This window comes from Pan troglodytes, chromosome 13 (assembly GCF_028858775.2).
Source record: "Pan troglodytes isolate AG18354 chromosome 13, NHGRI_mPanTro3-v2.0_pri, whole genome shotgun sequence".
NCBI classification, from domain to species: Eukaryota; Metazoa; Chordata; class Mammalia; order Primates; family Hominidae; genus Pan; species Pan troglodytes.
In genome coordinates, this window is record NC_072411.2 from 42,404,222 (window position 1) to 42,426,312 (window position 22,091).

Consider the following 22,091-nt stretch of genomic DNA (forward strand, 5'->3'; position numbering starts at 1 on the left):
TTTTCAAGGGGTGGGAAAGTCTCCGTCAGTATTATTTAATATTTGTGTCAAAACTTAGAAGATGAATTAGATTGCATGCTCATTAAACTAAGGGATGACTAGCCTGTTACTGTTAGAAGAACACGTGTTTACATGGCACAAGTGTTTACATGGTAGAGTAATTCACAAGATAGAAAATCAATTATTAATACATAAGACAGATTTCAGAGGAATAAACACAAATTGTCCAGATAATAATTAGATAGATATATGACATGTCATACATCTTTTGGAAATCAAATATATTTAAAATATATTATCTCAAAGGGGCTGTAGAAATTGTGTACTTCAATATTACAGTTGTTTTCAGATGAATAAGCTGAGACCCAGAGATGTGATATGCCTTTCAAGTTAATTGTTCTACAATTCACATTACTCATTAAGGTGGTAATAATAGATTTAGTCTGTCTTTATAATATTGAAATATCAGGAATACAAAAAGATTTAGGAAGCAAAGTTAAATAGTTGCTTTTAACAGTTTATCAGTGTAGCTCTAAAGTATTTTTTAAAATAATGTATTGGCTAGTATTGTTATGAAATTTGGCTTATAGTGCTAAAACTCATGGCTCAGAGGTTCCAAACTTATAATTATGTCATTTAGTTAGTTATGATGGACTCCTTAGTAGAAAATGCACTCCTACTGTTATGCATTTTTCTTCTTTGTGAGTGCTATTTTTCTTCTTTGCAAATGCTATTAGTCATGGGAGATTTAAATACAGAGGTGAAAACAAAAGCAAAACACAGGAAGTCTGGATGATATAACACAAGTTGTTACTATCATTAAAAGTAAAGTTTTATATCCTATTCAAATAAGTCTAATCAACAGCTTTGCCATTGGATATGAAAGATTCTATAACACATTAATAAAGTTAAAGATAAAATATGTAAAAATATACACATATAAATATTCAAGTAAAATACATAAATATATTTGCATGTATAAGAATGAAAACTTAGTTACCAAACATTGAGTGAATTTGGCTTCTAATCTACAATAAATTTTGTGAATTCTGTTCACTAGAACAGCGGTCCCCAACCTTTCTGGCACCAGGGACCAGTTTCATGGAAGACAATTTACCTATGAATAGAGTGTGTGGGGGATTAGATTCTCATAAGGAGCTCAGCAATCTAGATTCCTCGCATCCACATTTCACAGATTCCTCACATGCACAGTTCACAATAGGGTTTGCACTCCTATGAAAATCTAATGCCACCACTGCTCTGACAGGGTGCAGAGCTCAGCTCCCTCACTAGCTGTTAACCTCCTGCTGTGCAGCCAGGTTCCTAATGGCCACAGACTGATACCGGTCTGTGGCCTGGGGGTTGGAGACCCCTGAACTAGAACCCTGAACTAAAGGACAATCAGTTTCCCCAAAGCACAAAACTAAATAAAGATCAAAGACTTTTCTCTGAAAAATTATGTCAAAATTGAAGATGTGTCTATGTTTATCAATTGTAAAATGCAGATATGTAAATTGCAAATAATTTTTAATATGCTAATATGAAGCAAAGAACATTTTGCCAATTATCATTATTAATGTCATTACCATCATCAACAGAATCATCCTACTGTTAATAGCATCCATCTAAATAATACTTCCTATGTACCTAGAAAGTTAAACATTAGTATATAAAATACATAGAATTAATGTATATTATTTATTAGTTGTATGCAATTATATACAATTAATTTTAGTATATAGTTAATATACTAATATGTTAATTGAATCATCACTAGAACCTCTTGAAATAGAGTACCAAGAAGCTAGGAGGCCAGTAAGCAACAGGAATAAGATTCAAACTCAGCCAGTGTAACTCCACAGTATATACTCCATTCATTAGCAACAGATGCCATGTTACCAAAGAAGCAATGTTTTCAACAAGCAGATTTCTGTTTTAGAGCTAACGAAAGTTAATGTTAGCTATTGTGTTTGAGGGAATAGGAATTGAACAGTTCTGGTATACATGGATTTTTACTCAAAGGTTTCATCTAAGTTAATCTAAATCCGAATTTGAAAGCTAAAATAGCTTCTTTTAAAACCAGCATATTGCCATCTACTGCTGATAAAATTAAAGTATATTCCAGATTTGCATCAAATGGATTTATGTAGTTCAAGTGTCTATGGTAGATGCTAGTAGAAAAAGTAGTGAGAACTTCTAGATCAGAACCTCTAATTTTTGTTAAACACAAAGCTTCAATTACATCCTGCTGGGACACCACCTGACTTTTTGGTTGTACAGGAACGGGCCAGGCCCTATAAAAACACATATTTATCTGTCATTTTCCTTCCAGGTTACTTAAAAATATAAAACACACAATAACTTGACATGCCCTAAAACAAAAAGGGATAATCTAATCTACAACCATAAATTGAAACATGTTCCAGTTTATTTTTCTCAAAAACAATAACCATGATAATCAACATGCCCAGCATACACAAGTGCACAATATTTCTGTTTTGGATGTTTCCTGAAATATAGTTATCAGGAGTCAGAAGAAATGGTTACACTATTGAGTTGATGTCCTGCCCTACAGTAGAAGTATATTTATGATAATGTAAGAAGAGAAATAGTTATCCCTGCATTACGCTACTTTCTAATGTAAAAATAAAGTGATGTTTCCCAATCTCATCTCATGATAAAAAAGCTTATGTTCATAATAATTGTAAAGCACTATGAAATAGATGTTCTGGAGATGTTATATATCATTCATTAGCATTCTTATATAATAGTCAAATACATTAAAGCAAAAACATAAAAGCATGCAACTAAAATAAATCATGTACAGCTGTAAGAATGAGTAGAGAAATGCATTATTTCTATTTAAGGAGAATATTGGGAGAATAACAATATATTACTTATTATAATTAGATATTATATTAGATAAATTTTGTTTAAAAAGCAGGTGGGGAAAAGGTATGGACTTTCAAATATACAATGGTATTTACTTACAATCAAGCCACTGTTTGCTTGCCTTTTTTCTCTGTCATGGATCCTTTTGTAGAAAATTCCGCCTGGATTAAACTGAGTACTCCAAATAATCATATCTCTTTGATAATATACATCCATCCCTGTTATTCTTGAATTATGTTCAATATGAGAAATTTGTTGATGATCGCCACTGTAGTTGAATGGATATATAAAACCCAGGATATCAGTGTCATTAGCAATGTAGAGAACTTGATCTTCAGAGCCTGGAGATTATTATAATAAAATACAAAAATAAAGTAAATTTCAACTAATGTTAAAAGCAATAATTGTACTTTTAAATTATCTTGAATTATTATTCTTAATACAGTTTTTCCTCAAAAACCAACCAGTTTTATATTGTCTTTTAGTCTTTATGACTTATTATTTCTGATACTCACTTATCTAAACATTTACAATAATTATTGATAGAGGTTTTTCTACTGCCAATCTTCCCTTATGGCTAGAAATTATGTACATATAAATGTCCTTTTATGAAGAGAGATTATTATTTGATAAGTCACAATACACTAGGTTATAATGCATCAATTGTCAATATCCAAGTACTATGTTGTATACTCATTAAGCTTCAAAAGTTTCTGATTACTTAATTTATGCACCTGAGTGATCATTACTTTAGGCTAAGAAATAAAAATTAAAATATGAAGAATCTTCCTCTTACTGTATTTATATATCTTAAATGCTTATTAACTTTTAACATAAAAAGATATCAGTATTTATTCCATTAAAGTTCTATAATCTCTAAATTATCTAGAATCCTGCTAAGTGTAACATTCTATTCTAAAGTTTTGACACCTACAATAGAATACTAATGGCATTTTCATACTAACAAGTAAAACCCTAAAGCAAATGCCAAAAATATCAATTAAAATATTAATGAAGCCCTAAAGAGATGTTCGATTGCATACATAGTTTCTGCAAATAAATAATAATAATAATACCCCATGAGGTGCCTTTCAGCTCTGTAATGTTGATAGCTGTCACTTAGCAAATGCTTATTATGTGTCAGACGCTATGTTAAGCCTTTCACAGTTTATCTCCACTTCTTATAACTATGGAAACTGAACTGAGGCTCTGACACTTTAGTGAATTCCTTGAGGCCACACAGTCTAAAAGGTGCTGTGCTGGGATTCAAATCCAAGCATATCAAATGCTATAGCCCACAGTTGATCCATTACATCATCCTGTTTTCTTCTTGCAATAACAATCTTAATAATGTCCAGTCATACTTTGTAGCCAACAATATTGAAGTTATAGTATTATTTAGCATAAACACATGAATATTAAAATCTATACCTACAATTGCCCAGAACCCTAGTTTATCATTTAATCTTTTTGTTTTTGTTTTTGTTTGTTTGTTTTTCTTTTTTTGAGATGGAGTCTTGCTCTGTCACCCAGGCTGGAGTTCAGTGGCGCAATCCTGGCTCACTGCAACCTCTGCCCCTGGGTTGAAGCGATTCTCCTGCATCAGCCTCCCAAGTAGCTGGGACTACAGGTGTGTACCACCACGCCTGGCTAATTTTTGTAGTTTTAGTAGAGACGGGGTTTCACCATGTTGGTCAGGTTGTTCTTGAACTCCTGATCTCGTGATCCACTCGCCTTGGCCTCCCAAGGTGCTGGGATTACAGGCATGAGCCACTGCACCAGGCCTATCATTTAATCTTTTTAAAAAATAATATTGGTAAGTGGAGGACTTCTAAATTTGAAAGCAAGATCTTGTTTTAAAACCTTTAAAATCCTTACTCAAAATTCCTTTCTCCTTATAATGCTAATGTTTATTTTTATCCCCGGGGTATAATTTTTCTCATATTCCCTTAGAGCAGACCATCAAGAGAGATACTTCACATTCTATCACACTGGCTTTTAAAATTTTACCTCTTTTGAAAAATTGTTTTGAACACAATGACACAATGTGATTTTAACAGTAACCATGTATTTCATAGTCATTTCCATAAACCATCTAAGGTTAAATTCATTAATATTAAGTAACCAACTGGTCAAATTAATCATCATTAAAAATATTTTATCAGAAATGAAGCTGTTGCTGAAATGAAATATAAAACAGTTTTCTCCATAAAATGTTTACAACAAAATTGTAATAGGATTTGCAATAGTGGTTATAATCTTACCTTCTGCTATGCAGGTGTTATTTCTTTCTTGAAAATTCTGGTCACACACACATTTATATGATCCTTCCACATTTATACACTGATGGGAACATGTGCCAAACACCAAACATTCATTAAGGTCTAGAAAAGAAGAGCTCAAAATAGCATCATCATACCCTCAATTCACACTCCTATTCTTACCACGTTTCAAAAAAGCCAAAATTATTTTTAACTTATTACTAGCTTTATTGTCCTTTCACATCTTTAATCTGTGACTTGCTGTGTCATATTTGTGAAGGTATAATCATTTTTCACAATATTTGTACTAGAAGATTCATCAATTGTCATTGCTTTTATTAATCCACTTAAAATATTAAAGCATCAATTTCAAACTTCCCTGGGGCTTTCTTTTTTCTTTTTTAAAATTTTTACTTATTTATTTTTTTACCTTTTAAGTTCAAGGATACAAGTGCAGGTTTGCTACCTAGATAAACTTGTGCCATGGGGGTTTGTTGTATAGATTTCCATTCACGCAAATAGACCCGTCTTGAGGTTTTCTTTTAAGCTGTTTCTGATGACCTACCTCCATGCCTTCGAAGGTATCATGGGCTATTCTTTCATCCCATAATGCCCTTGCCCACTTTTCCATACAGAATTTCTACTCATCTTTCAAGATCCACCTGAAATAAAGCCTTCCTTGGTCTCCAACCATATATGGGAGTGATGATTCATCCTTAGTTTCTCCAGTCTTTGCTCTCCTGGTGTTTCTCTCTTACACTGTTGCTTATATTTCAGGAATGTGGTTACATATTCATATTCCCTTGAGGACATAAATTATGATACATTCCTTTTTTATTGCCAGATTTGGCACAATGACTGGCAGAGAACAAAGATTTGGGCGCATCTCTAACACACTTCTGGACTCATATATATGAAGTGACTACGTAACAAGAAGGGCCGTATTGAGGTTATGTGATGTGAATTAAGCAAGCAAAATCTGCATGCCTATATATGAATAAATACCTCTAAATCACTAGCATAAATAAATAAATCACAGGCAGTGTTCATGTGATTTAATCAGAGTCATGTAGCTTGGCACATGACTCTAATTTTAAGGGTTTATGAAGAGCCAGGATTGAGGCCAGGTGATTCTAGGGAATTATCTAATTTTCCTCTCTTTTCCTCCTCTACTTTTGTGTTTAGCCGGCATATTTCCCCTGCCTCATTTTATCACTTATAATCTCCTAATTACCTAATAAATCTGTGAGATAAATCCTTCCCTTGAATTAGAGAACTTAAGAATCAGCACAGTAAGAATAACTATCTTTTGCGTAGCACACAAACAATGTTCTAAGGGCTCAGAGGTAGAGACACCTGTAAATCACAACATCAACGCTTAAACTCAGGTTTTCTGATTTTGTTGACTTTACTGTGATACTTTGCCTAAGAACACATAAGCATTTTCATGACCACACACTGCTATTTGATTGAAATGTAAAGAGATGCAGAAAAGTGTATTTCGTTGTTTTTAATAAATATTTTACAGGAATGAAGTAGAATGCATCTTGTCAGTACTTAACCATCACGATTACAACAAATATTTCTGATTTGTTCAGCCCCTGTAACTTTGAACAGGCAGTTATTTGTCACTATGGTTTCCCTTTGGTACAGAATCCAAATAAGCAATATTCTGCATGATTTCATACAACCTCAACTTCCTCACTTGTCATTATACTGGCCTGAACCATCATTTTCGCCTCATCTCTAGAATGCCTGGATCATGAGCTTTTGAAGGGGATGGAGGAATTCCACACATGCCTAGTACCCAAAACAGTACCTGGCACTCAGCAACTGTTAATCCCCTTCTAATTTTCTTCCACCATTCCTCTTTACTTTTTTCCCTTTAGATATTCTAATTGAAGTGTTTGAGCTTTAACATCAAATAGCAATTTCTTATGCATTTTTTCAGATACATAAGTGAAGGGCACAAACAAATTTAAATTTTTGGATTATAGAATCCAAGTTATGTCTTACCCTTCTTTGACACTGAAATAGAGCTATTTTCCTTAAAATCAAAACTTTATTTATTAAAAATAGATGAACATTTTATTAGAGTTCAGAAGTTACTCGTTTGTCCTACAAAATAATACAAAAAAGTGGATTCATAGCAATTTAAAATAAAGAATGTAGTGTGCAGGTTATATTTGCTGTGGAATGTAATTAAAAATTAAGAAAACTTTAATAATATAATTTCTAAATTTAGTACATATATACAGAAAAAACCCACTGACAAATATTAGAAAATAAATGTTATTGAAATTAAAATATTGAAAGAATTGTGTGTGTGTGTGTTTATATGTAATTGATTGATAGAAAGAGCCTGGGAAAAATAAATACCATAGTTTGAAAGAAAATTCACTTTTTAACTAAAACACAGAAAACCTAGGTTGTCAGCTTTCAGTCTCATGGTAATGGAAAAATCAAATGTCACGAATAATCCAAATACGCATTTAACTCAAAATGTAGATAAACATGACGTGACTACACTTTTTCCCCTTTTGGGTGAGTAGAATCAATTCATTTAAATAATTCCATTTTGATTAACACGAAGTAAAATCATTTTTCTTAACCTCAGAATATCACAAAGAGGACATAACAAAAGCAAGCTGGTAGGTAAAAGCACTTAAAGACTTGAATTTAGCCTGGATAAGCCAGACTTAGTTATTTTAGGTTTGGCTGTACTTACATTAATATGAATATGAATACAAATAGCAGTTTTATTGGAGAAACTTGCAGAAAGTGCATATGGGTCTGTATTTCATGGTTCTATAGTTAGAACACTGATGTAATTATATTTACTTACTATAAGATTTTGGCTATCCTACATGCTCAATTTTTAAATGATCTCAAGTAAGTTGACAGATTTATGTAGATCCTGACTTTGAATTTTTAAAGACACATTATGATCTATTTAAAACATGGTTTTAGGACAAAAGCCCATGACTCTCTACATGTGATTTACCTATTTCGGTATTGCAAATTCCACACTCAAGAGAAATGGGTCATCATAAACATATTTTTTCATGAAGCAAGACTAATTCTCCAATAGTTCCTGAACCAGCAATTTCGTTATTTGCATTTCAAAACAGTATTGTAGCAATAGAATTGAAATTCCTGCAGCTCTGAATTTGCTATAGAAAAAGCTTTGTAGCCTCTGTCGTGGTTAGCTTAGCTCCACAAACAAACAAACTCTTGACCCCAGAGACTTTCATTCTCATAAGTGAAATGGTATCCCGTAGATACACACCATTTTGATGAAAGTCAATCCCCTGTGATCTCACAATTTAGAAGTCTTGGGAATCTTTATAACCCAAAGATTTATGAGCAAGCTGTTGAAGAAAAGTACTCTACCTTCACATTGTCTGTTTTTCATGTTTCTCTGAAATCCAGGCTTACAGCGACAGAAAACAGATGTTTTTATTTGATTACAATATGCATCGTCTCCACATGGATTCACATTATCTTCACAGGTATATTCAGTAGGAGCTGGGATTTAAAAATATGATCAAAACTAATATAATTCTAGTTCCTGAAGTGGGGAGTTAACTTTTTAAAAATATTTGAAATGGTACTTATTATTCCACAGATAACTCTTTTTGAATGTATAAGGTTATAGTCTTCTCTCCATATAAGCCCCCATGTCTTATAAATGTATAGAAGTATAAAAACTAAACTCATTAACATTAAATACAGATTAGACCAAGCTGCTAACAGCTGATATTTAGAGCTGCTGTTAAGCTATAATACTTTTTAAAAACAAGTCAGGAGTCAATGATTCTAATGACAGGCTATCTTTATTATAATACGATATATGAGTACTACATCCTCCTCTGAGAGCCAAAGCATTTCCTATAAGCTACCTAGAAATTTAGGCATTTATTGCTAACCTAAGCTTAGTATTTGTAAACTCAATCAAGGGTACTGCTAAGTTACTCAAGCAAGTTGTCTAAATCAGCAGTTTAAATTTCATTTTTTTATGCTGGACATACATATGAAGAGTAACTTTTGAGTGTGTAATGTGCTCATAATGGTTGGTCATAAGCTGCAACATTTTAGGACACACAAAAAGTTACTTGTAATTTCCAGGATAGCAGTTACAATTTTATTACTTTATCTCCCATTCAGGAAAACATTTTAGAAGTCCTTCTCTTTTAAATAAATGAGAGGGACATTATTATAGAGACATTATATTATCTCTAAGTTACTTAAATCAAATTTTTGAGAAATATGAGAACTTTAATTATTATCATTGTAACTATTATTTGTCCCCACTGACTTGAATATTTTACAATTAGTTAAAATAGGTCAGTGGAATGATACCATGGTTTAGACACATGCAGCCATATCCTGGTGGGTATTGCTTCATCCCTAAATGTGGAAAGTTTTAGATGCATAAATTTAAAAAAAGATGTAAAAGTAGGAAATTGTGTGACTTTTGTAAGCAAACTGAATTTAGGATCATAAATTTAATTATTTTTCTTTAATATAAAAAAATCAAATACCCAAGCATTAGACACAAACTGTTCGCAATCAGCATGAAATAACTCAAGTATCATGGCACTGTAACTAAAAAAAAAATCACATCTTCTGTAAGAATGACTCAGCAATGGATTAAATTTTTTTAAACATTGAAAAAATTAAGACCTTTACTATCATTCAACTAAATATCACCGTTTATAAAACTTAACACTAAATTTGTATAAGATAAATTATTAAATGATATAGATTACATTGCTGACATCAACTTCTATATTTGAATATTGATTTCTCAGCTTCTGCTTTAACAAGGGTACTCATTACAAAGTCAACCTTGTCCACTTCATACTTTCTGAAATTAAGTAATATTCTAATGTTGCTTTGGCAAAGGTTTTTGAAAAAGGGCATCAGTCAAGCATACTTTGAAGAGCAATATTTCCATCCGGAACATTTTAGTCATGTACAAGCAGAACTTAGACTTGTGTATCCCGGTGCTTTGCTTAACAGAAAACAAGCTCACCTATTCTGCATCCTTGCTCATCTGAACCATCTCCGCAGTCATCAAGTCGATCACACTGGAGATCCATAGGGATGCATTTTTTATTACTACAAGCAAACTCATCCTTTTTACAAGGCCTTGCTTTATATGTCAGCTTACCTGTAGAGTCATACAAAAAATGATTAGTGCTTCACAGAATCAAAACACTCTTATTGAGCATGTAATAGCTCCAAAATTTTACTAACTACTATGAAAAACATGGGTTTACAATCCTTTATCTGAAGCTCTCAAGGCCAAATTTTTAAACATTCTGAAATTTTTGGATTTTAGAAAAGTAACAGTGTGTTTAAGTAAATAACACTGATAGCTACTGAAAAATTTTAAAATATTTACCCTAAGTGTAATTTTTTTAGAGGGTGATATTAAATGGCTCCAATTAGGTCAGGTCAAGCTTTGTCTCCAGATGATTTTGCTGCATACATAAGTCTTTTGCATTGAAAACTTTGTGAACTTCGGAATTCAGAAAAAAAGAATTGCATATACATACAATCTATATAAGCTCCCTTTCTTCAAAAAATTAAGTCTTTAAACAAGGAGCATTTAAAAATCTCTATATTGTCTCTCTGGGATGAATATTTTCTAGAATAAAGGGTTAGTGGGAACTATGGATAAAGGTGCACACCTATAAGGCAAATGAAATGCTGGTGGAATATTTTTATACCTTGTCAGAAGATCAAATGTCTGAAAATAATGCCCTCAGATGTCCACATAAGAAATATATTTTTTAAAATGTTTGTACTCCAAGTCATCAGAGAACCTCATAGCCATCACTGAATTATTTCACATTAAATGCACTTACCACCACAGTGATCTTCATCTGAGTTGTCCCCGCAGTCATCAATCCCATTGCACATTTGCTCCGACTGTAGGCATATTCTGTTATTTCTGCATCTGTGAGGTCTTGTGGATGGACAAAGAAATTTGACTGAAGAAAAAGAAGAAAAAACAAAGAAGCTCCTTCGGGTACATTTATTTATGAAGAACATTCTTCCTTTTTCTTTTATCCTTTTCAAATCCATAAGCTAGCTTTTCTAAATATCTTTTTTGTTGTGACAATTGCCTACTAGTGGCTACCAGAGAAATATGTGATGATTCTAGTTATTAACTACAGAAAAATGTGCACAGCTGAGGATCTTAAAGGAAATACGAAAGAGCCAAACTTTATGGTCTCATTCCCAAATGCCTTATCTTAGCTGACTTCACTTAGTGTAACAAATTAATTTATGCCTACAATTATGCAATATGGCAGGACACTTAGCTATCTCAAAGAGCAATTTCACACAGCATAGAGCCGGAGCAAGCATATGTTACAGGCCCAAAATTGAAAATAGGTCATTCAGTGAAAACAAACAAACATCCCAACAATATTCTAACTTGATTTCTTACTCTTTGTCTCTGTAAACAAAAGTTTAGATATGTATTTGAGGCACATATATGATCTTAGTTATTCATCTTTAAAGTGCATGTTTTTGTGTGTATTTAAAAAGACCACAGTGAAAGCCAGGGAATTTTACATTTGTCTCCTTATCACTATCTAATCTGAAGACTTCCACTCTTAAAGCAGGAAGTATCTGTCATTAGTCTTCATCCTTAGATGTGAAGTTACCCAGGATTCTGTCCTTGTTCCCCTGATGTTCTCACTCTTGAATTATTTGCTTAGTTATGTTTATTCACTCTCATTGATTTACTACATCCTGAAGACTTTCAATTCTCTATCTAGTTCAAACATCTCACAGTTGGTTGTAGGACATCCCCTCAATAGTTTCAAATTTAACAAGCTCATCAACTCAGCTCTTTATCATCTCGTCTTACCCCTTGTTCTCAAACACGTTTTATTTCCATCATTCAGTTAGTGGCATATCATAGCCAAAAGTCTGGAATTATTCTAATGTATTCCTCTCATTGACCATCAATTCTCAGTAGTCACCAAGTCCTATTGCTATTGTCCCCAGGTTTGGCATCTTCTAGCCATCTCTCCAGTTACAATCACAATAGCTTAGCTGTTTATGATCTTTTACAGAGAGATATCCTAAATGTCTCCGGCTTCATATTCCATCCTCAGATCCTCAAAAAGCCATGAGAAAAATCAGTTTAACATATTCATGTAACCATTTATTCTACAGTTATCAATTTCCTTGAGAATACAATTTAAGATATTTTGAATGGCCTAATAGACTTGTCACTATCTTGCTCGTGCCAATCCTGCAGACTCATCCCTTGTCTCTCTCAATATTTGAGCAATACTGCTTTATTACAGCTTCTTAAATATGTTACACTCCATCCCTGACCTCCTTGCTTTAAGTGGAATTTGGTCTATTTTCCAGATATACTCCCTCCTCTTTAGGTCTTTTAGGAATGTCTCTTAATTTGCTCAAACCTTATGTCACCTCACATTTGAAAACACCTAGTTTCCTACTACAGCTTCCATAGCTTTATCCTATCTTTACTTTCCATTTTCCAAAATAAACTAAAACAAAATAATGTTATTTTGAAGGCTACATATTTGATTATATCTTCCCGCTGCTGCTATTTTCTAATTAACTTCAAAATCACCACCTCCGCCCCAGTTTACTGAAGACTAGCACATTCCAGCACAGTCTTTTAAGATCTCCATTTAAATTCATTCCAGCAACTCAGATGACTTCAATATTCACATGAGGAAACCAACCAGTGAGGCTTCTTAGCTCCTTAAGTTTCTTATACCCTATGTCCTTTTACTCTAATCTTACGTAAGCCACCACTCTCCTAGGACGTTGTTTACATTGGTGAATTTCAACAAATTTCTATTTTTGATTCACAGTGGCAGTTTCTGTTGCTTGCCGTTAAGAATGCTAACTTATAGAAACAGTTGCAGCATAAATTTGCTGTTTCCTATAATTTACTTCATTTGTAAAACCACTACTAGAATGTCCTATTTTGAGCACAATCTCTTTCTTTAATGATTTTTAATCCAATCACTATCATTGCAACAACTCTTCAGCTTTATCTTAACTCTAGCTCATCGATGTAACTACCTTTTCCCTATTCACCAAAGATTTTGTCTGTACTTTTCTCCCCATTAATATTTATAGTAACCTATAATATGTTGGATACTGCTCTAAGTACTAGGTAAGTTTAGAAACCCACTTTCTTCCCAATAACCTGGATTCTCTGGCCCTTTTCTCTTTTTCATCTCAGTTATCCAAAATAACCCTAAATTTAGGTGAGCAAAACCACCTGCTCTCCCAATATCTGCATCTGGGAAGCCAGAAATGTTGCAGATGATCATACTACAAGGCCAACTGATACCACCAAGTATGAATATTTATCAATGCTACTTGGAAAGCATATATATATATCTATATATATATATATAGATATAGATATATAGATATAGATATAGATATAGATATAGATAACAAAAATAAGTAGAAATACAAAGATGGGAAATTTCTTAAGATATTAGTAAATAATTACAGATCTACCTGTATCTACATGTAGTCTGTCAACTCATTTCTATATTTTAAGAGCAGAGACAGAAGAATAGTTGTTTCCTATGTAAAAGTAATCATTTTTCTGGAACTCATTTTCCCCTGCCTCTGCAGAAACCATCACATCTTTGCTGAAACATGTTATTACTTTGGTGTCTCTGGTGCCTCACTCTTCTTTTTTGCAGTGCCTTCTGTGGTCACTTACCTGAGTCTCTTCTGCCAGCTCATCTTCACTTAGGGGCTTGTTGTCACTCAATATTCTTTGATAATCCCCTTCCTGACCTATCTTTATTTCCACACAGCATAATCTTGAATATTCCATTGTATTTCTTACCACATTTTATGCTGGTTGTTGAATTTATATCTGTAGACTACCTCTTTCCTTTCAATGTGAGATTCAAGCATCTAATGCCTACTTGAAATCTCTACTCGAATGTCTCCTCAAATGCATCACAGTCCAGTCTTCTAATCTTTACTTGCAAAACTGTTCCCTTTCCTGTGACCCCCTTCCATTCAAATGGGAAAGCAAAAACAACATACACATTATACTCCACAACTTGCTGCCTCTCATTCACCATATCCAATCCATCATTTAATCCAATTTATTCTGCCTTTTATATCATCTTCAAATCTGTCTATATTGTGCTAGCACAGGCTGTTGTCATCTCAACCCAAGCTACTAACATAGCTTGCCTAAAGTGCCGCCATGGTGTTAACCACTTTTAATCCTTTCTATCCAATATTTTTAAACTTTAAATATGACCATGGACCTCCTCTGCTTAAAACTCCTTAGTATTTCCAATTACTTTCCAGCTAAAATTTAGAATCCCCAAGGTTGCAGGTATCTCTGCTGTCTCTAGTTTCAACCTAAGCAAATACAGATGATCTCCAATTTAACAATAGTTCAATTTAAGGTTTTCTGACTTTATGACAGTGTGAAAGCAATACATGTTCTCCTCTACTTACTATGGGATTATGTCCTGATATATCCTTTATATGTTGAAAATATTTTTAAGTCAAACACACACTGTCAATTTACATTATGTCCTGTTTACAATAGGTTTATCTGGCTACAATCTGATAAATCCAGGAGTGCCTGTAGCTACCTGGCTCTGTGCTCTCTGGGAACATGGATCCTTCAGTTCCTTGAGTAAGCCATGGTTTGCTCTGCCCAGAGCTTTCACAAATCTTATTTCCTTTGTCCGCAATTTTGTATCACACTTTCACTCCCAACCTCAAGCCTTTTCACCTATTCAGCAGCTAAATATTTCCCAGGCCTGAACTAAAATGTCATTTCTCATACTCTATGATTGATAAAGTCTTTCTGTTCCATACTTTTACAAATTACTATACTTTATAGTATGTATCACAGTTTATAAGTATATATTTTTGTGCACATTAATATCCATCTTCCACTAGATTCTAAGCTCTGCGAGGTGAGGGTTCGTGTTCACTTCTTTCATCATTATATCACCAAAATAATCATGGTCTCTTGCTGAACAAATGTCTATTGAATGAATGAATGACACTTTTTCTCATGCTATTCACTTTGCTTAAGATGTCTTTTATTCTAGCTCCTTCAACACTGTAGCTTTCTGAATTGTTCTTTAGGTAGAGTTCATTGAATCTCTCTGTGCCTTTTCCATACTTTTAATTAATTCTATCATTGCTGGAAATAGAGTGTATGAAAATTATTTTTAATTGTCCAGCCAGAATAAGATCTCCTTGTCAAAAAGAACCCTTTTGTTGTCCTAATTAGCACAATTTCTGGCACATAATAGCTTGACTCAATGTTGATATTGCTCACTGAGAGAAACGCAAAAATGTTCAGACAGTCAATCTGGATTTTACAAGGTTTCCCATCTGCGCTGTGTGGAATGCTCCTGAGAATCAGTTCATGGCCCTGGAAGCAGCTCTAGGAGAATATGACTCTGCAGCTGTACATCAATTATTGAAAATTTCCTATTCCACTCACTGGTTTTGTGGTCAAGTGGAATAGAGAATAGAAAAAAAAATCACATAATTGATAAAAATAATAGCTTCTGGATTGATGTTGGTAGATAAGCTCTCATATTGTTAAATATTTTATGATTCAGAAACAATCTAATTCCTGGTGATTACCCAGAGTTTATTTCTAAGATTATGTAAAGAAAACTGAAGCTGAAACTTAGTTGCATTACTCATCATAATGAGTTGTATCTATAGAAAAAAACTCTCCAAAGCCTGTTTTTTTTCAACTTTTAAATACTTAACAAAATAAAGCTGCCTGCATTTTTGTATTTTTCCCTGCATTTTTGTATTTCAGTAGTGAAATGTCACCATCTATATCTAAATATTGCCTTAACTTGATGCAACAAATAGAACAAAAAGTGTAAGTACGTACACTCATGCTGTATTATCTTTATTTACCTGGTGTGCCACTGAGTTATATCTGATGTGGCAGCATTTTCTTTTAAAGTATAGGTGAAACTGCATTTCTTGCAGAGATTAGATAAAAAGTATGAGAACAGGGACCAAAAATGTTCATTAAAATAGATCCTTTATGTTGCTGATCTAAAATTAGACTTTTATATTTGTTGGTCTCATAAGCATACACCAGACAAATGTCAGTCAATTTGGAGAAACTTGAATTTTTAGAAACAATAACTTTTTTTAAGACTTTTTAAGTTTAAATGTTAAATAACTCCTAATTTCAGTTCTGTGTTTAAGACTTGTAATGATATAGACAGATATGTGGATAGATAGATACACAGATAGATGATTGATAGATAGACAGATATTTCATTAGTGGGTGGCCTGTGAAACTATGAGATTTTATTATTTATATATTTTTAATTTGCTTATCTGTATCCCTCCAAAATTAACCTAAAACTCCAATTTGATGTGAAGCCAAAATTATTATATGAATCTTATTCAATTAAAATGTCAATTACTCTAAATCCACCCAAAGAGACCATAATCTCTCTTCTGAATAGTGTTGACATGTGCAAGTTCAGATTTAGGATGAGTCTCTATAAAGTCATAACTTCTGAACCGGATTATCCCTTTATTAACTGAACAAAAGCTGTATCTGTGGTTATACTTTACCTAACCCCAGGATGGTATAATTGGTAGTTCACCTCCCCATTTCATTGATTCATGCTGGTGCATGAGATCAGAAGATAAAAGTATAATCTAGAGCCACGTGAAATGCCATACCACACATATCAGGGGCTTCATCAGAGTTGTCTCCACAGTCGTCCTCTCCATCACACACCCAGAAATGTAGTTTGCAGAGAGAATTATTGCAAAGGAACTCATCAGCTCTACATATATTTCCTCCTTAATTTTAAAACAAAAAGAAACAAAGAGATTCAGGGTAATCAGTGCCAGTCAGCAGGACCCATATTCTTCTGAATCTTAGCAAACAGTATCTAGTTGATTGCTTCCATATATGTATTATATTTATTTCAAGCATAATACCAGGAACAAGTAATATTCAATTTTTTTAATAACATGTATTCATTGTTGACATTTCAAAACATTCTAATATTACTCTCATATATGTCTATTTTTTAGAAAATACTGATAAGATGTTAGAAGAAAGTTTTTAAGAATCTAAGTTATACTCTGCTTCACATAATTTTTATGTTACTGAATACACAGAAATTTATATTTTTTAGTTTTAATTGTAATTATTTAAAATTTGTGTCTTTCTTGGGGAAAAGACATTTTTAGAATTATTAGACAATTTAGCTGTATCTGAAATACTGATAAACTAGATCACTAAAAACTTAGAATAGCCAGTAAAAATTTTTTTGCAAACACAAAGAAACGATTTTTTTAACAGCAATAAGAATTTGGCCATATCATACCACATTTCAGGGTTCTTTTTAAATAAAAGTTGTGCAATAAAGCATTATTTTTTGGATTGTTAAAATGTTTGCATTTTTCTCTTTTAACAAATAAATAAAAACATCAGGAAGACAAAAATATTCTCATATAAAATTCTTAAGTACATCTGCCACATGCAAAGGACCTAAGTAATGAACAAATTTGGGTTATATGTCTAGAGATGTAGCAATATACAGTGGAGGCTATAATGACTTGAGAGTTAGGAACTGTGGGTCCTAGTCTTGCTTTGGATAACTCTATTAATATCTCTGGGACTCAATGTTTTTATATGTTATAAAAGAGGTACAGTTAAAGTGATGTATAGGGTCACAGGTGCAAGAAGTACCTGGGGAAACAACATAGATATCACAGTATAGAATTAAGATAAATTAGATTGCTCCCAAAGGGTTACACTACCTAGTTAATCCTCATATATAGGTAAGAGATACAATTCATGGGTTGTCTAGATTTGACTTACTGAAGGTATTAACATATTTAAACACACATACATTCACCAAAATATGAGGCAGAGCAGTGACAGTGGTCATCCTTCAAAGCCTAGAAAATGCCTAGAAAGAGCCATTGTTCCTTTTGCAGATGTACTTTGGAAGGAATAATGTGCCCGAACTTGTGAAGATCAAATAACTCTTCTTGCTGTGAGTTCTGACTTGTTACACAAATCTCTGATAATTCACATCCAGTAGCAAAAGTTTTAATTTAAGAAGTGATAGAATCAGTTGGACTGTAGAAAGAAAACTCTAGCTCTGGTGTGGAGAATTTAGAAATGAAGAGAGAGACAGTAAAGACAACACTGGAGGAAAAAGACATATTTCAAGAGAGGTCATGGCAATCCAGAGAAGAACTGATGGTAACTTGATCTAGAGGAGCCACAGCTGAGAGCTCTTCAGAAGGAAAACTCCTCAGGACCTGACGGCTAAATAGATGAGAGTGGCAAAGGAGAGTGAGCACATAAACATCGTACTCATTTTTTAGTGTGTGTGGACCATTTGGTAGATGGTATTGTTCATTAAATAAAGGAACACTGCAGGAGGAGCAGGCTTAAGACATAATTCATTTGAGGTACCGGTCCATGTGGTGATGTCGAGCAAGCTGGTGGATAAATATGTCTGAAATATAGGATAGGTTTTTGAGCTGTAAATGTGCATCTGGCAGTGATCAGAATATAGTTATGATTTGAAGTTTAAAAGAGAACACAGAGAAAAACAGATTGGGTAGGTAAAGACGAGTCTACAAAAGAGACTGAGAAAAAGTAATCAAAAATGGTTACAGAAATATCTGGAAAGAGTGATGCCAGACAATACATGGGAAAAGTGTTCTAATGAGAGGGATAGCACATGTAACTAATGCTAAGCAGGTTTAGTGAAATGGTGGTTGGTTTAATGAAATGATTGTCATTGGCTATTGAATGAGAAGAAGAAGGAGGTGAATGCCAACGTATCTTTCCAGAAGTTTGGCCATAAAGGGAAGAAAGAGACCAGAAAGTGAGCCTCGTTGCTTGTGTGAGGAAGAACAGATCCCTGAACACATTTAAATGCTTCTGATAATAATTCAGTAGACAAGACACATTTGAGGGTACAGGAGAGCAAAAGAGTAATTAATGTAATGAGTTTCTGGAGGATCCAGGGAGTGTGAGAGATTTGAGATCTGGAGCAAAATGAATGGAATAGGCTTAGACTGGAAGTGAAACAAATCTTCTGTTTTGGGAGGAAGGAAGGAGGAAAGCCTGAGGACAGCTACAGGCAGATTTGCTAGTTTGGTGGCCAGATGTTGAAAAATGCTCATGATTGTTATTATTTCTTTAAAGAAGAAGGTGAAGTTATTAATTAAGAGAGGCAGCTTGGTAACAGATTTGAGAGAGTGGCCTTTTTAAAAACCTGGTATGATTAATGGCAGAAACATTATTAGGAAAACAAGGGCAAACTGCTTAGTATCTTAAGTAAAAGTTAAAGCTTAGACCAAGAATTTGTAGTGATATTGATCTGAATAATAGTACAATTGTCTGCAAAAATGCTTAGCAGAACTGGTACAGCTTACATTGCCATCTCTGAGAACCACCAAACTAAGAAACAGACAAAGGCAAGAGCTGGGTGAATCCACCAAAGTGAATATCACCATGTGAGACTCTGACAATTCAACATCTGTCATTGGGATACCCCTTTCTCTCAAACTTCTGCAATGCTGAGCTCCATACTGCTGTATTTACAATTAATCTCAATTATGAAATCCTGTGCAATAAAATTCAGTACTATTTAACAACTGTCTCACTCTGAAAACAATAAAAAAGATAGCATATGCAGTATGCAGTCCTTAGTACTAAAGAAATTAAAGAGATGAGTATCAGTATGAAGTGAGTATATTGCCTTAACTCAAAATCAAATCCCTAGAATATGAAGCAGAGTTTCAGCATAAAGATTCTAATGACTAAATCTCATCGCATGCTCCATTTTACAATGGATTACATTCAAACAAAATTTGTGAACTTTTGACATTCTCTGATTATTTTAGAAAACTCTATTTGTATCATATACATCAGTCTTGTTAAAAAATGAGTTCCCTAAGGTATTGCATTAGATAAGATTATAATTTTCTCCACATGAGTGTTGGATATGCCACTGATTTATTTAAAAGAAGAGAACTATAAATGAAATCATATTGTAAGAGAAAGGCAAAGGTTTTGTGATAACCTACTAAAGACTTGATGTTGTACTCCAAAAAATTTGCACTAAAAAAATGCATCATGGGGCTACCGTGACATCTTGAGACTCACTTAAAATTCCTTATTTTGAAATGGCATAAAGCACATATAAACAACAAAAAAGGTATAATTTAAAGAGATTGGTTGAATTAAAATTCCAGTTTCCTGGTCATGTTCTTAATCAGCTCAACAGGAAATATTAGGAAAATAGAAAAGTATATATGAATTAACAATAATACATCTAAATTATAACAGAGACCTTGGAAAGTTCATATAAATCTGGTCAAGTGCATCATCACAGAAAATAAGCATCTAGAGTTCTCATCTTAATTGGGTTGAGAGAAGCTTTAATGCATGATAATACTTTATAATTTATTTGACTAACTTACACATTGTTGAGCTGATAATTACTCAAAAGAGAACCCCCCATTATATAAAGTGTAAAGTTTGAAAGCTCAGGCCAGAACAAGCACCACACTTCCTTGAGGTCATATATTTTACCTTCAAAAATGCAAATGCTGCTTTTAATTCCAGAGTATTTTGAATTTTTGTCTTTTAAAGTAAACTAGTAAAACTGATTGATTGGGAAACTGGGTCATGCTTATCCTTCGGCTCTCTTATATTCCAGTTCCCAACACTCAGCTCCTATAAGCTCATGTATCCTGATTGGAAATGAATAGAAATGACATTTAATAGAAAAGATATTTATTCTGGCATCCCATTTCCTCAATGCCTTAAAATGCCTTTACCCAATACCTATGCCACTTCCTGGGAGTAAATTAAATACTAGAAATCTAAAGTGGTAATGCCTTAAGGTACCTTCATATGGGATCAAATAATGTAACCACTAAAATATGTCATTGGAGCTTAATTACCCAGCAGCAAAGAAAACCAAGTTAGAAGTGTGAATGGAGGGGAAGGGGGCTTTGAAACATTTGGAAATGATTGAATTAAAGGCTCTCAACTCTTTTTCAGTCATTAAGATTAAATATTTAGTAGAATAATTTTAGATCTGAAAGGTACTTGAGATTTTCTAGTTTGGCTAGGATACAAATCATAAAGAGGTGCAGTGGAAAGTAAGTCTGGGAGGGTAAAATGGGGTCATTTTCTCATAACTGATTACTAGATTGAATTGTTTGTATGTAATCAGGTACCTTGAGTAAAAACTGACATAATCGGAAGGACACTTACATAAGATGAACCTTGTAACAGTAAATAGGATGTATTGGAGACCAATTAGGTGGCATCATGCCAGCCCAAGCAAGAAGCAATGGGAGAATGAACTAGGTGGGTGGTAGTGATTGAAGCTGAGCAATAGAGGTGATTCGCTAGAATATGGAAAACAAGGAGTAGCTTAATTGTCATCCCCAAACCTTTGAACACAAAAGTCACATGAGTTATTGCTGCCAGACTCTCCACAATGTTTGCTGTCTCTAGAGTGACCAATTACAGAAAGTGAGTGTGAGAACTTAGCCCAAGGTAGAAAGAGCCGTTATAGACATTTAACATTTCATGGGTCTCTATTATAAATGGCAAATTCAAAAGGAAACTGAAGGCCTACTTTGGGTGCACTGTCTATGAGTTAACCCTGCTCTGCAAAGAGCTGTTAAAAAAAAAAAAAAACTATTTTTTTCTGCATAATACAACACTTTATCAGGTTTGGGATGGAGATATTATCTAATCATAAACATCTGAAATAATATTAAAGAAAGTAAAATACTGTTTTTCTTAGGTGACTACTTATTTACAAAAGTAAACATTTTAGACAGGTTTAAAGTACATAAACCTAGAGTGCACATTCA

At 33.5% G+C, this 22,091-nt stretch overlaps 1 protein-coding gene across 1 annotated transcript in view; it reads right to left on the minus strand.

The window, feature by feature from the left end:
• Window positions 1–22,091, minus strand: part of LRP1B (LDL receptor related protein 1B) — a 1,946,873-nt gene that overhangs the window by 119,386 nt on the left and 1,805,396 nt on the right. Inside the window, exons 75-80 of the mRNA XM_063790432.1 lie at window positions 16,899–17,021; window positions 11,030–11,155; window positions 10,192–10,329; window positions 8,547–8,681; window positions 5,157–5,276; window positions 2,992–3,233 (exon numbers count right to left, since the gene is read on the minus strand). Coding sequence (XP_063646502.1) covers window positions 2,992–3,233; window positions 5,157–5,276; window positions 8,547–8,681; window positions 10,192–10,329; window positions 11,030–11,155; window positions 16,899–17,021 — 884 coding nt within the window. The remainder of the gene's footprint in view (window positions 1–2,991; window positions 3,234–5,156; window positions 5,277–8,546; window positions 8,682–10,191; window positions 10,330–11,029; window positions 11,156–16,898; window positions 17,022–22,091) is intronic.